This window comes from Colobus angolensis, unplaced genomic scaffold (assembly GCF_000951035.1).
Source record: "Colobus angolensis palliatus isolate OR3802 unplaced genomic scaffold, Cang.pa_1.0 Scaffold15, whole genome shotgun sequence".
NCBI lineage: Eukaryota > Metazoa > Chordata > Mammalia > Primates > Cercopithecidae > Colobus > Colobus angolensis.
Window position 1 is genome coordinate 631,653 of NW_012114599.1, and position 16,414 is coordinate 648,066.

A 16,414-nucleotide genomic window follows, 5' to 3' on the forward strand; every position below is an offset into this window, starting at 1 on the left:
ACTTTCAGGCACCCCAATCAGACGTAGATTTGGTCTTTTTACCTAATCCCATACTTCTTGCAGGCTTTGTTCATTTCTTTTTCTTCTTTTTTCTTTAGATTTCTCTTCTCGCTTCATTTCATTCATTTGATCCTCAATCACTGATACTTTCTTCCAGTTGATCGAGTCGGTTACTGAAGCTTGTGCATTTGTCACGTATTTCTCGTGTCATGGCTTTCATCTCTGTCAGTTCGTTTACGGCCTTCTCTGCATTAATTATTCTAGTTATCAATTCTTCTACTCTTTTTTCAAGATTTTTAGTTTCTTTGCGCTGGGTACATAATTCTGCCTTTAGCTCTGAGAAGTCTGATAGACTGAAGCCTTCTTCTCTCATCTCGTCAAAGTCATTCTCCGTCCAGCTTTGATCCATTGCTGGCGATGAGCTGCGTTCCTTTGGAGGGGGAGATGTGCTCTTGTTTTTTGAATTTCCAGCCTTTCTGCCCTGCTTTTTCCCCATCTTTGTGGTTTTATCTGCCTCTGGTCTTTGATGATGGTGACATACTGATGGGGTTTTGGTGTGGGTGTCCTTCCTGTTAGTTTTCCTTCTAACAGTCAGGATCCTGAGCTGTAGGTCTGTTGGAGATTGCCTGAGGTCCACTCCAGACCCTGTTTGTCTGGGTATCAGCAGCAGAGGCTGCAGAATATAGAATATTGCTGAACAGCGAGTGTACCTGTCTGATTCTTGCTTTGGAAGCTTCCTCTCAGGGTTGTACTCCACCGTGTGAGGTGTGGGGTGTTGGTCTGCCCCTAGTGGGGGATGTCTCCCAGTTAGGCTACTCAGGGGTCAGAGACCCACTTGAGCAGGCAGTCTGCCCCTTCTCAGATCTCAACCTCCGAGTTGGGAGATCCACTGCTCTCTTCAAAGCTGTCACAGTCGTTTGCGTCTGCAGAGGTTTCTGCTGCTTTTTTGTTGTTGTTGTTGTTGTTTAGCTGTGCCCTGTCCCCAGAGGTAGAGTCTACAGAGACAGGCAGGCCTCCTTGAGCTGCTGTGAGCTCCACCCACTTTGAGCTTTCCAGAGGCTTTGTTTACCTACTTAAGTCTCAGCAATGGTGGGCACCCCTCCCCCAGCCTCGCTGCTGCCTTGCTGTTAGATCGTAGACTGCTGTGCTAGCAATGAGGGAGGCTCCATGGGCGTGGGACCCTTCCAACTAGGTGTGGGATATAATCTCCTGGTGTGCCCGTTTGCCAAGACCCTTGGTAAAGCACAGTATTGGGGTGGGAGTTACCCGATTTTCCAGGTATTATGTGTCTCAGTTCCCCTGGCTAGGAAAAGGGATTCCCTTCCCCCTTGCACTTCCCAGGTGAGGCGATGCCTCGCCCTGCCTGCTTCAGCTCTGGCTGGTCGGGCTGCAGCAGCTGACCAGCACCGATTGTCCGGCACTCCCTAGTGAGATGAACCCAGTACCTCAGTTGAAAATGCAGACAAACCAAACAAAATTCTGTTCTGCTATCTCAATATGAGAATCCTATGTCTCCTGCTATCTATTATACAATGCTGTAACACTGATATTGTCACATGAAATTAGTTATTGTAAGTTGATCAAGAGACAACAAACACACTGCTGCACCTGTTTAGGCTGATAGCAGTTTCTGGAGTTCTAAGCCTGATCTCTCGCCTTAGTCTTATATGTCTAAAGGTAGCTCTAATATAATGACCAGTAAATGATTCTGTGAAGTGTTAGATGAATATATGTTTTAATATTGGATGCCAACCATAACACCTAAGTGATCTTTATAAAACATAAAACTGACAATGTCACTTCACTATTTAAAGTTCTTCAGCAGGTCTCCCAGTGCCACTTATCTAGTAGGAGTCAGGCTTTGAAATTAGAATTATTGAATCTGAATCCTTCTTTGCCACTTACTAGTTGTGTGACCTTGAGAAGTTACTTAATCTTCCCGAACTTCAGTTTGCTTATTTGTAAAAGAGGGGTAGCAATACCTCAGAAGGTTGTTTTAAGGATTAAATTAGATAATGCATGCAAAGCATCAAGTAAGCAACTTAAGGCTTATTAATTGTTCTAGGCAGAGGAGGATGTTCAAAGTCCTTATTATGCTAAATACGCTCTTAAACTTCTATATTTGCTTTGCCACGCTAATGACCACATCTACCTGGTCTACATCAACATGGGCTAATGACCACATCTACCTGGTCTATATCAACATGCCAGACAGATTCCTAGCAACTGCCAGACAACTTTCTCTATTGTTATGATTCTCTCTGCCAGGGAGAAGTTTTGTTTCACAGAGTTTGAGGTTGTATCTTGGACAAATCATTGATAATCAGGTGTTCTCCACCAATTTTTTTTTTTTTTTTTTTTGAGATGGAGTCTCACTCTGTCGCCTAGGCTGGAGTGCAGTGGTGAGATCTCCGCTCATTGCAATCTCTGCCTCCTGAGTTGAAGTGATTCTCCTGCCTCAGCCTCCCGAGTAGCTGGGATTACATGCATGTGCCACCACATGTAGAGATGGGGAGAGATGGGGTTTCACCATGTTGGCCATACTGGTCTCGAACTCTTGACCTCAAGTGATCCACCTACCTTGGCCTCCCAAAGTGCTGGGATTACAGGCATGACCAACTGTGCCCAGCCAAAGTATACATTTTCTAAGAGCAGGCCTCATCTATGCATATCCCAAGGAACCTACAACAGTTTCTGGCACAAGGAGTCTGGCAGGAGGCTCAACAGTATTAGCTGTAATGAATGTCTAATCCACTTGGTGTTTCTTAAACTTCTCTCTAGAAATAATATAAAGAGGCAAGAGAAAATTTCCTCAGAAATACACCCCAAAACAACCAAGTTCAAAAATAAAATTTCCTAAATTTTTGTGAGGTTTTGTGTTTTTTTCCCTTAAAATTCATGGAGAATTTTGTATTATATTCCAGGACAGATGTGCATTTGTTTTAACCTAGAATACCAACCACCTCCCTACTAAGTTAATTATTACTAGAGGAACAGGCCTAAGACCCATGCATATAGGAATGGAGGTAAGGTGCTGGTAGCATCAGAGAGATGATGCATAACATATATAAGTCATTAGATGAAGAAGAAGTACCTGTGCCCTAATAATGAAAAACATGCAGCTGAAATTAGCAGGAGAAACTCCTGGAAATGTCTGTTCCCCAAAGAAAGAATTTATATAGAATAGAACAAGAGCAAGAAAAGATTTTAAGTAAACTCCGGAATTCACAAAGAAAATGTTCTCAAAATATGTATATAAACTAAGCTTTAGAGAATAAGTGTCAGACTTTTTTGAGGCAATACAAAGATAAAGGCGTTTTGGCAATACCTAAATGTAAAGAGAAACTACATTTACTGATGTCGGTAACAGGAACACAGATATTTGTCTTATGTTAAGACAGAACATTATCTGAAACAGATCCCCTACCCATTTAACTTCTTTGCAGGGTTCTCTAGAACTTTTTCATATTCTTTTCCTCCTTTATTTTAAAAGATATCAGCACACTGCTTCTGAGGCTCAGTTTAGTATAGTTCCAAAGAGCCAAAATATTTCTGATACACAGAAAGGTTTTCACCCAAAATTTTCTATTTTTAAAGGTTATGAAAATGTCTCTAGGCTCCAAAGCAACACTAGAAAAACTGATTTTACTATATTACTAATCTACAAGAAGAAAAAACCCCACTAATTCAGAATTTTGATACGTTTTTAAAAAGTCAACTTACTACCTTTTAAAATTAAAGTTCTTCAGATTAAATAACCTATAGGCGAAATATCTTCAAGTATATTGTAATTCAAGGGATGACAAACTTCTTCAGTAAAGGGTCAGAAGGTAAACATTTTAGGCTTTGCATGCTAAGAGGCAAAACCCAGGATACAATATGTAGGTCTCTGTTGCAACGAATTTTCATAGTCTTGAAATGTTATTGTTATTTGATTTTGTTTTCTCCAACCATTTTACAAATGTAAAACAATCCTTAGCTCATGGGACACCCAAAAACAGATGGCAGGCCAGATATGGTCATGGCCATAGTTTGCCAACCCCTATTCTAGTCTAAGATAGACCTGAAAAGGTAATAATTCTACTGATATTACTAAAAAATTGAATCCTATTTTCAATGAAAAATACACATAAAAATAAATGGAAATGGGATACAAAACTATATACACAGTGTGAATCTAGTATTTGGAGAAAAAGTATGTGTGTGCTTATGTGTGTGTCCCTGTACATACATGCATGCAAATGTATCTATTCACATATACGGCATCAAAAAAACCCCAAAGGAACTATATCAAAATGTTAACAATAAAATTAGCCAGGTGTGATGGCACCTGTAGTCTTGGCTACTTGGGAGGCTGATATAGGAGGATGGCTTGAACCCAGGATTTTGAGGCTGTGGTGAGTCATGGACTGTGCCACTGCCCTCTGGCCTGGGTGACAGAGTGAGAACCTGTCTCAAAATAAATACATAAATAAATAAAAATAAAACAAAATATTAACAATGGTATAAATGACTTTACTTTCTCTTTTATGTTTTTATTGCCCAAATCTCCTATAACAAATATATAATACTTTTTAAAATAGAAAAATGTTAAATGGCAACAACAAATACCCCGAATTTTTATCTGAATTTTTTATGATTTAAAATACAGTCATGTGTGCCTGTAGTCCCACCTACTTGGGAGGCTTAGGCAGGAGATCACTTGAGCCCAGGCATTCAAGACCAGTGTGGGCAACACGGCAAGACGCCATCTCTTAAAAAAAAAAATGCAGTCATGCTTTGTTTAATGAAGGGAATATGTTCTGAGAAATGTACTGTTATGTGATTTTGTCATTGTGTGAACATCCTAGAGTGTGCTTAACACAAACCTAAATCGTATAGCCTACTACACGCCAATTGCTCCTGAGCTACAAAACTGTACACCACGTTACTGTACTGAATACTATTGGCAATTGTATCACAAACGGTATTTGTGTCTCTAAACATAGAAAAGGTACAGTAAATGCTCTATTAGTTTCTGCCAGGGGAAAAAAAAGGGGGTACAACAAAAACACTACATAAATATTTAAAATGGTACACCTGTATAGGGTACTTACCATGAATGAAGCTTGAAGGACAGGAATTGCTCTGGGTGAGTCAGAGAGTGTGAGTGGTGAGTGAATGTAGAGGCCTAGGACATTACTGTACACTACTGTAGACTTTATAAACACTATACACTTAGGCTGCACTAAATTGATTTTCTTTCTTTAACAATACATTAACCTTAGTTTACTGTAAGCTTTTACTTAACTTTTTAATTTTTTAAACTTTACTCTTTTGTAATAACAGCATAAAATACATAATACAGCTGTATAAAAATATTTTACTTATAACCTATAAGCTTTTTTCTATTTTTAAATTAACATTTTTTTTAACTTTTTAGTTAAAAACAAAGACACAAATACACACGTTAACCTGAGCATACACAGGGTCAAGATCATCAATATCACTGTCTTCTGCCTCTACATTTTGTCCCACTGGAAGGTCTTTAGGGACAATAAATACATGTAGCTGTCATCTTCCTATAACAATACCTTCTTCTACAATACCTCCTGAAGGACCTGCATGAGGCTTTTATAGTTAACTTTTTTTAATTAGTGGAAGGGGTATACTCAAAAAAAACAGTAAAAAGTATAGTAAATACACAAACTAGTGACACAGTTGTTTATTACCATTATCAAGTATTAATGTATGTACATAACTACGTGCTATACTTTCACATGACTAGCAGTGCAGTGAGTCTGCTTGTACCAGCATCACCACAAACTTCAGTAAATGTGCCACAATGTTACAACAAGCTACCAGGTCACCAGGCAGTAGAAAGTTTTCAGCTCCATTATAATCTTAGGGGACCACCATCATATGCACAGCCCATTGTTGACCAAAAGATTGTTGTGTGGTGCATGACTGTACTGATATTCACACATACCTCTGAGGGTTCGCATCTGGTTCTGCTTGAGTACAGAGCTTAAATAGTGAGGTGATAAAGAACCACTGAAAAACAAAAAGAAAAAGCAAATGTGCTTACAAAAATTTTTATTTCACTTTTTTCCCCCTAATTTTTGACAGGTTCTCTCACTCTGTTGCCCAGGCTGGAGTGCAGTGGCGTGATTTTAGCTCACTGAAGCCTTAACTTTCTGGGCTCAAGTGATCCTCCCACCTTAGCTGCCTGAGTAGCTGGGACCACGACCATGCACCACCATGTCTGGCTAATTTTTGTATTTTTTTTGGTAGAGAAAGGGTTTTACCATGTTGTGCAAGCTGTCTCAAACTCCTGGGCTCAAGCAGTCTACCTGCCTTGGCCTCCTAAAGTGCTGGGATTACAGGCGTGAGCCACTTGCACCCAACTATTTCACTTGTTACACAACTTAGTCACAAATACAGCTAATTTGTACCATAAAAAACAAACTATTACCTTGTTTTCTTTGCTAATACTACTCAATTTAGAAAGTCTGCCAAAGCAGAAAGAGCATAGGAGCCAAAATTAAATCACAACTATTTGGATGTTCTTAGGCAAAATAATTAATCTCTTAGTTTTTTCATCTGTAAAACAGGAATAATTAAATCTCCCACACAGGCTGTTGTGATAATTAAATAAGAATAATGCATTTAAAATGCCTGGAACAATAGATAATACATAATAGTTACTGTTTGGTTTTGTATTGGATGCCTAAGTTTGATGTAATACTAATACAGGTATTACCACAGAAATAAAAGCATTTACCAAAACACATGGTTAAGGAACACTTGGTACTGACAGCAAACAGGTATGTTCCTGATTTTATTAATAAATATAAAATTAAACTTTCTATATTCATGGGAAGACATCAACAGTTCTTTTTTAAATCCAAGAATTAAAATATTTTTGGGAAAAACTACTTCTCTTCTTTGGAATTTATGATAGTATGAAAAAATCTATTTGTTAACTAACTTAAAAGTTTATTTCCTATTCATAGTTTTACATATACTGTATCTCACTCTTTTCCTCAGACTTACAAATTCTTATGTGCAAGGCTACAAAAAAGCATGTCAGATGGAACTGTTATTTTGCCAAACAACATGAAGGGGAAAATGTTTCATTTTATATTAAGGGTTTAAAGTCAATGGTTATATATAACCCTTATGTTGTAGGTTTTATCTTTTTTTTTTTTTTGAGACAGAGTCTCGTTCTCTTGCCCAGGCTGGAGTGCAGTGGCGCCATCTCGGCTCACTGCAACCTCTGCCTCCTGGGTTCAAGCCAATTCTCTTGCCTCAGCCTCCCGAGTAGCTGGGATTACAGGCACGTGCCACCATATCCAGCTGATTTTTGTATTTTTGGTAGAGACAGGGTTTCACCATGTTGGCCAGGCTGGTCTCAAATTCCCAATCTCAGATGATCCACTGGCCTCGGCCTACCAAAGTGCTGGGATTACAGGCTTGAGCCACCTCGCCCAACTACAGTTTTTATCTTGTTTTAAAGCCACAAGATCACTTTTAACATTTAAACTTATAATTAAGGCTAAAAGATAGAAACATGAAAGTGCAATATATCAAAGACAGCAAAATATATCTGTGATGGTTTAGAAAAAATGGTGCCAATTCTTTCATATAATCTTTCTTTTTTTGAGATGGGGTCTCAGTCTGTCACCCAGGCTGCAGTGCAGTGGCACCATCTTGGCTCACTGCAACCTCTGCCTCCCAGGCTTAAACGATCCTCCCACCTCACCCTCCTGAGTAGCTGGGACCACAGGTGTGCACTACCCATGCCCAGCCAATTTTTGTATTTTTGGTAGAGACAGGGTTTCGCCATGTTGCCCAGGCTTAATCTTCAGTTAAAGAAAAAACCAACGCAGCTACGTAAAACACATAGGTGAACATCAATAGAACTTACCATTAGTTTCTAAATTATTATTTAGAATGCCTCATAATAACCAAAATTAATTAATAAAGATATCAATTTCCAAATGAGAATATAAAATCTGGTAACTTCTTTTCTAGGTTTCATTTCATAAAGATAAATCCTCAGTTATTCTTTTGATAATGATCCATCTAATCTACAAATATGGTAAAGAAGCTTAAAATCTCAGTGAGTGAATATATTACTGATATTTCAACTTCAGCCTTCCCAGCTATTTACTGTATTTCAGCTACAACCACTCCTCAGCAAGTTATCTAATGATACTTTAATAATTCAAATTAACCACTATATGAAATGTTGATGATTGCTGCAGCTGGGAGTTCATTATAACTTTCTCTCTACTTTTGTGCATATGTTTAAAAATTTCCATTTATTACTTTATTAAAAATCTTTTTAAATTTTTAAAAAAACAAGTTAGCCATTATAAACTACCCTTAAAAGTAATTTAACCAAATCTGGGATTTTCAGTTCAAATGAAGGTAGATAATAAATTGTAGAAGACTCTAAAGTCTGCTTTAGAAAAAGGAAACAAAAATCAGATTTAAGAAGGTCAGGGTATTTTCAGATTTAACTTAAAATGAGGAAGCTAGATGATCAATAGGGGTTACTGGGATTGAAAACAAAGCCAAGGAAAATTATAAGCAAATACAGTACAATTATATTTACCAGAAAAAATAAAAACAAAGTTCAAAGCATTATTTTATTTGCTAAATGTTTAAAATTTTTAGACTTGAACATACTTTTCAAATATTATAAGTACTATTAAAAAAACCCCTAAAATAGAAAAAGAAACCTACATATGTATATAAAATGTTATGACAAACTTAATCATCTTATTAAAAAATTTTAAATATATTTTTAATTTCCTTCATTTTTAGGTTAGCATTCGTATTGCAGACAATTAAAATGATCTGATCTGTTTGTAGCTGAAATTATATTACAACTTTCTTTAGGGTTTACTTATAACATATTCAGTACTGACTATATTTCCCAGAGTGTATGTTCTCAACTAACCAATTTCCTGTTTTCTAGAAACACAAATTAGACCATAAGGAAAACTAACTTAGGCTAATGTCTTATCCATAAAGACTTCTTTAAAAAAAACAGAAAAGAAAAGAAACAACGGGTCAAGGATGGTGGCTCATGCCTGTAATCCCAGCACTTTGGGAGGCAGAGATGGGAGATCACTTGAGGTCAGGAGTTGGACACAAGCCAGGTCAACATGGTGAAACCCTGTCTCTACTAAAAAGACAAAGATTAGCTGGGAGTGGTGGTGCGTGCCTTTAGTCCCAGCTAATAGGGAGGCCAAGACGGGAGGATCACCTGAACCTGGGAGACAGAGGTTGCAGTGAGCCGAGATCTCGCTACTGCACTCTATCTAGCCTAGGTGACAGAGTAAGACTTGGTCTCACAAAACAACAAAAACAGAAACAAAAACTAAAAACTAAATAAAACATAAATACTTCTTTATACAATAAAAAAACAGAAACAAAATACCCTAGACCTTTAAGTTTCTCCGTCTCACACAATGAAATCCTATAAATCACCACTGACAGTTATATGGAAGATCCTTACTTTTGCGAAGATGCTGAAGAAAAAGGTTGCTTCTTCAGTGCCTGGATAAGATTGGGTTTATATTCCGGATCAACACACCATAAGGACCCTTTTCCATTAACCTAGAATAAAATGCACAAGAATAACTAGGAACTTTTATACATAAACAATCAGTGTCTAAATGTTTTAAATAAACGTGCAGGGGGAAATAATCTCTAGTACCTTTTGAGTATTGAAACTAAGGTTGAAGTGAGCTTGCTATGTGTGCACCGTAGCGACTAAAAGTCACCTTCCTCTGACTCACAAGATTAGTGAGGTTCAAATGTTATTAGTTTCTGGTTTTATATTACGCCTTTTCTACTTCAAAAACTCTTTCTTAAAATTTAAATTACCTTTACGACTACATTAACAATGATTTGGATAACAACAAAATTTACTTGTTTCCCATTCTCACACTCCTTTTTGCATGTATGAAATCTCCTATGATATAAGCTATTGTGATTGCTATTAAGATTTAATGTGATGATCTCCAGAGTCCTTCCATTTCCCACAGTCTTTTTCAAGGTAATATTAGTCTATTACTGAGGCTCTTTTATCTCTGAGTATTGTGTTATAATTTTTATAGCTGAATGGCAAAATGAAAGAACACTGTTACATAGGTTCAAAAACCGAGGTCCCTATCACTACTTATTGACTGGCTATGTGATATTGGGCAAATCATTTAATTTTTGAGAGTCAGACTTCTCATTTACATTTTACCTGTAAAGTAAAACAACAATGCAGTCCACTTCACTGAATTGTAATGAGATTCAAATAAGAGGATTTATCCGCAAGAGACACATAGCTGGAAAATAGGTGAATATTAAGGGGCCATTCTGAAAGTGACATACGTAAGGGTTTGCAGCATGTTGGTTGAATAATGGTATATTCCTACTCCTTTACTTTCCACAGAGGAGGGAATTTTGAAAAAAAACCAACAATAAGAAAAAACCAATTAGTTTTGAAAAAAAAGGCAAAAGTTAGATGGTAAAAAAACAAGGGATAAAATAAATTTAGGAGAGAATAAAACCTTTTGCCTGTGGAAAGGTGTAGCAATTGAGTGTAAGACAGTTTTTACCATGCTGGCAATGTCTGTAAACAGAAAAACCATGGCTGTCATACCATACTGTCATGAAGAAAGAGAAAAACCATGGCTGTCATACCACACTGTCATAAGGAAAGAAACACACCGGATTATCAGCAGAAACTTTTCTCTGGTGTTTAGCAGCAAGATATCACATTAACTATACTGAACAAGTATTTGACATTTTCTTTTTTTTCTTTTTCAAGAAAAGACAAGTTTTACAAATGTATTTTTGGATTAAATGAAACTTAACTTAGCTATATGTTCAGTTACCCGGACCAAATGATAAATATGTTTTGATGACAGGGAAAATGTTAGCACCAGGCCAGGTGTGGTGGCTCACGTCTGTAATCCTAGCACTTTGGGAAGCCGGTGCAGATGATTGCTTGTGCTCAGGAGTTCAAGACCAGCATAAGCAACATAGCAAAACTCTGTCTCTACAAAAACAGAAAAATTTGCCTGGTGTGGTGGTGTGCGCCTACAGTCTCAGCTATTCAGGAGGCTGAGGCCAGCCTGGGTGACAGAGGGAAACAGGGTCTTAAAAAAAAAAAAAAAAAGAATTAAAAAGTTAGCACCTATAACACCTTTTGTTAGCACCTATAACACCTTTTGCCCCAAAGCCAATTCAGTTTCATATAGAAAAGATACGCATGCGTTACTTTTCATACACAGACCAAGACAATTATTTTAATAATGCTAGCCACGCTCTACCTTGGAATTCCTGAGATTACACTCCTAGAAATTGTTTAGTTCAAGTCCACTTTTCAAATTCTATTGTGAGGGGACTGCAAATTGTTTTGATCACAGTAGAGTTGCTATTTCCTTGAAACAGCAAATTGGAAAAACTGGTATTGAAAACGTGCAGTTTCAGGGCAGTTAAGTATCTTGAGTATGGTCTCAAGTAACAGTCTGGTTTATGTTACCATGGCAGCACTTCCTTTCACTGGGTCTGTTCATGAACTATCATGAACAAGAGATAAAACTCTGTATTTGCTAATCTACATTTTAGAGTCCACAGCAAAAAGAAACTTATTTTTAACTAATTTTCCACTTAAAACCTTTGCTCCTATATTACTGAGCTTAGATGAGAGAATACAAATAATAAAAGTTTTAGAAGTACTGTTTAAAACTAAATTTGCCTGTAACAAAATGGTCTTCTGTGCAACGGAAACAGGAAATGAGCATTCTCTCATTTTATTATTTCGCATTTTAGAACTCTAAGACTTCTGAACTTACTTAGTAGAGAACTGCTAAAGGTTTTGAAGAAATGTTGAATATACTAAAAGGTGAACTTTGAAAAGACTTAACAGAAGTTGTAAAGACTAGATTGGGAGAAGAGGCAACGTTCATTATATCTGTGTATTTTAATAGACTTGCTCACCTTGTCTAATACCAAAAAGAAGGCAAAATGGCAAGGCCTAGACAAAATTATAAAGTGGTAATGATTTTCAGTGGCTTTTAGAACCTCTGAGTTAAAAATAATTAACTGATTAAAATTTTACCACACTAGGAAAAATTTTAATTCCATGTTTCCCAGCTAAAATCTCACAGTAATAATGTTTAAGTTGGGTTCTATAAAAATTTAGAAGAATACATACAAGACTTGGATGTTAACCTTTTTTTTTTTTTTTTGAGACAGAGCCTTGCTCTGTCATTCAGGCTGGGGTGCAGTGGCGCGATCTCAGCTCACTGCAACCTCCGCCTCCCAGGTTCAGGCAATTCTCTTGCCTCAGCCTCCCATGTAGCTGGGATTACAGGTGTGCACCACCATGCCTGGCTCATTTTTGTATTTTTAGTAGAGATGGGGTTTCACCACGTTGGCCAGGCTGATCTCGAACTCCTGACCTCAAGTGATCCACCTACCTCAGCCTCCCAAAGTGCTGGGATTACAGGTGTGAGCCACCACGACTGGCCAATTTTTATTTTTATTTATTTTTTAAATTTGAGACAGAGTCTTGCTCTGTCATCCAGGCTGGAATGCAGTGGCACGATCTTGGTTCACTGCAACCTCTGCCTTCAGGTTCAAGTGATTCTCGTGTCTCAGCCTCCCAGAGTGCTGGAATTACAGGTGTACGCGCCACTGTGCCCAGCCAGATGTTAACATTTAAAACATAAAGCCCCAACCAAAGCAAGCTGAACCAAAACAAAAGACAACCATATGTAACTTTAACAAATTTAAAATCCAGAGACCAATAAATACCAAACCAGGATTATTAGACTGTCTTTTCAGAAGGGTAAAAATGGTACTGATGATAGGGAGAAAAAAATCTAATCAGCAGCTGTATCAGCTGGCTGAGTATCATTACCACTTCATAGTTTGATCTAGACCTTGCCACTCTACCTTCGATTGGGATTATCATCTCTAGATAACAGCCATTCATCAGAAAAGTGTTGTCAAGCTTGCCAAATCCAATTCTAACATTTAATGCAACTAAGTATAATTTATTTGACTTCCACAGATTGGAAGAAAAATACTGTCATTCTGTCACTGACCCAAGAAACGTTTCACCAAAATAAAATAAAATAAAATAAAATCCACATGTATTCCCAAATCTACTTGAATGTATCTCTTTCTGTCTAAAACTCAGACATTTAGGCAAAATAGTTAACTGATTTTTTTGAAGACGATTTACAAGTTCCTTCCCCCCGACCCTGACTTGTGGTGACAGCTTGCTAATTTTTATGCCAATATATTACCATTTCTATATTTATCCCTTTTTTAAAATTGTAAGATGATTTCTCTCCTTTTCTTTATCAATTCTACCTATACTCTGGACTACATCCTTTCCCATTCTCTAGCTCTTACTTCCTTAATTTCTTCCTTTCGCTGAAAATTCAAAACACTCAGGTTAATTACATTAAAAATGTATACATTTAAAAAGTATGGAAGCGACCAATTCCCTTTTGAGTACTACCACAAATCATACCATTGGACATATGGTTTTGTAAATTTTACTAAAAATAATACCACTGTGAATATTTTCACACACATCTTCTTGTGTACAAGTATGAATGCTACTCTAGGGGAGAAATCAGAATATGATCTGCTAGATCAAAGGAGAGCCCATTTCTAATTCTAGTAACTACTGCCAGGGTGCCCTCAAGAATGGCCATATTAACATACTCCTATCAATGGTGTGAAAGTATCAATATTTACTCATGTCCCCATCTGATTTGATATTATCAAATATTTAAAATTTTTGAATTCTGATAAAAAAGCATTTTTTGTTCTTTTAATTTGTATGTCCCTTACACATATTACTAGTAAGATAAACATCTTTGTTTATGTTTATTGCCTATTTGTTTCCTCCCCTGTGAACTGCCTATTCATATACTTGCCCATTTTTCTATTAGATTTTCATTTTCTTACTGAATTATGAGTTTCTTCTATGTAATGGTATACTCTTGATAGTAAACATCGCTTCTCAACTCCACATTTAATGACATGATATTGGTAGTTTGAAATTGGCCATGATGGAAATATTACACTATGGAAATCTGCAAAAGCTAAACAGCCCATCCCTAGACAGTTGTTAAAATATTTATCAGCACAGCACTTTTTTTTTTCTGAGACGGAGTCTCACTCTGTTGCCAGGCTGGAGTGCAGTGGCGCGGTCTCGGCTCACTGCAACCTCCGCCTCCTGGGTTCAAGCGATTCTCCTGCCTCAGTCTCCCAAGTAGCTGGGATTACAGGCACGCACCACCACGCCTGGCTAATTTTTGTATTTTTAATACAGATGGGATTTCACCACGTTGGCCAGGCTGGACTTGACCTCCTGACCTCGTGATCCACCCGCCTCGGCCTCCAAAAGTGCTGGGATTACAGGCGTTGAGCCACTGCGCCCGACCAGCAGAGCACTTATTATGTATTTTGAATCCTAATCCTTTGGCTGCTACTTTTTCAACAACTTAGCCAATCATTTTCAAGTGTTCTGAAATATTTGACACTCTTGGCTATTCACACTTAAGCTTAGCTTCCTTGGCTTCATTACACCATCTTTTTCCTAGATTCTTCCACTCAGAAGCAATGCTGATAAATTCCAAACTTAGAGCTGTAATCTCGCCACATAACCTCTATCCCTGCCTGTATTTCAAAGTACCTAGTAGATGGTTACCTTTTATGTACCATCATAAGTATAAACACAATAGTTCTGAAAGTATAAAAGAATTAAGTGGGCCGGGCGCGGTGGCTCAAGCCTGTAATCCCAGCACTTTGGGAGGCCGAGATGGGCGGATCACGAGGTCAGGAGTTCAAGACCATCCTGGCTAACACGGTGAAACCCCGTCTCTACTAAAAAATACAAAAAGCTAGCCAGGCGAGGTGGCGGGCGCCTGTAGTCCCAGCTACTCGGGAGGCTGAGGCAGGAGAATAGCGTAAACCCGGGAGGTGGAGCTTGCAGTGAGCTGAGATCCAGCCACTGCACTCCAGCCTGGGCGACAGAGCGAGACTCCGTCTCAAAAAAAAAAAAAAAAAAAAAAAGAATTAAGTGACACAATTCAAGAACAAAATCACTAAGGAAATTCTAAATGCATAAACAATAGCAAACAATGACACTGGTAGCTATAAGGGTAAATTTAAACAGAGACTATACAAAATAATTATGAAATACGTATAGTGTTTAAAAAAAAGGATAACAATACCAAAGTAATAGAGGAAAAAGAATAAAAGGGGGATCAATTTCAAAGAAGGCAAAGAGAATGAAGGATAGGGAGATGATTTTCACTATAGCAGTGTTTATAACAAAAAATTAGAAACCAGCCAAGTGTGGTGGCTCACGCCTGTAATCCCAGCACTTTGGGAGGCTGAGGTGGGCGGATCACAAGGTCAGGAGATCGAGACCATCCTGGCTAACACAGTGAAACCCTGTCTCTACTAAAAAAATACAAAAAATTAGCCGGGTGTGGTGGCGGGCACCTGTGGTCCCAGCTACTCGGGAGGCTGAGGCAAGAGAATGGCATGAACCTGGGAGGCAGAGCTGGCAGTGAGCCGAGAGTGTGCCACTGCACTCTAACCTGGGCGACAGAGTGAGACTCTGTCTCAAAAAAAAAAAAAATTAGAAACCTAAATGTTCATCCACATCACAATTAAAGAGAATTATGCATTAAGATGAAAAAAAAGATGCTGAGCTTTTAAAAGGTTATTAAATAATATCACTCTCCCCTTTCTCTTTCTGACACACACACACACATACACACACACACACACGTGACCATTCTACTAAGGTCTTGACCTCAGAGAGCTCTCATATCCTCCCTAGCGGGAGAAGCAAATCTATACACAACTGGGATATGTATATTATAAAGGTAACAAACAGAATGCTACAAAAACACAAAATGAGTACACAAAAGCAGGAAATGCTTGAGAGGTGACTTCTGAGCTGGGCTTTGAGGAAGTGTTATCTCCACTGACAGTGAATTATGAAAATGCAGTGTAGATAGAGGAACAAAATAAACAAGGACTATTTATAGTATACTGCAATAGCAAGTAGTCTTGTGGGGGCAGATCATGGAGTAGTGAAGAAAAAAAGCTGCAAAGACAGGCAGAGGCCAAACTGGGGAGGGTCTTGAAAACCATATTAACAAGTCTGGCTTTTATTTAGTATGTCATATTTACTAAAGTTTACTAGTTACAAAAACTGAAATAAAAATGAGGCTCAGAGAGTCTATCTTTACCAATTCACACATCTATCTGAATCTAGGAACACAACCGAACCCAATCCTTCATGCTGACTCCTCAACTTATATAATAGTTCAATTCGATGAGAAATGAGGGGAAGACCTGAACTAAGGCCAATGTCATG

At 37.9% G+C, this 16,414-nt stretch overlaps 1 protein-coding gene across 1 annotated transcript in view; it reads right to left on the reverse strand.

Annotated features, from left to right (window-relative positions):
- The window catches only part of FOXN2 (forkhead box N2), a 71,515-nt gene that overhangs the window by 16,522 nt on the left and 38,579 nt on the right, over positions 1-16,414 (reverse strand). The window contains exons 4-5 of the mRNA XM_011935853.1: positions 9,512-9,612; positions 5,969-6,033 (exon numbers count right to left, since the gene is read on the reverse strand). Of these exons, the coding sequence (XP_011791243.1) occupies positions 5,969-6,033; positions 9,512-9,612 (166 nt within the window). The remainder of the gene's footprint in view (positions 1-5,968; positions 6,034-9,511; positions 9,613-16,414) is intronic.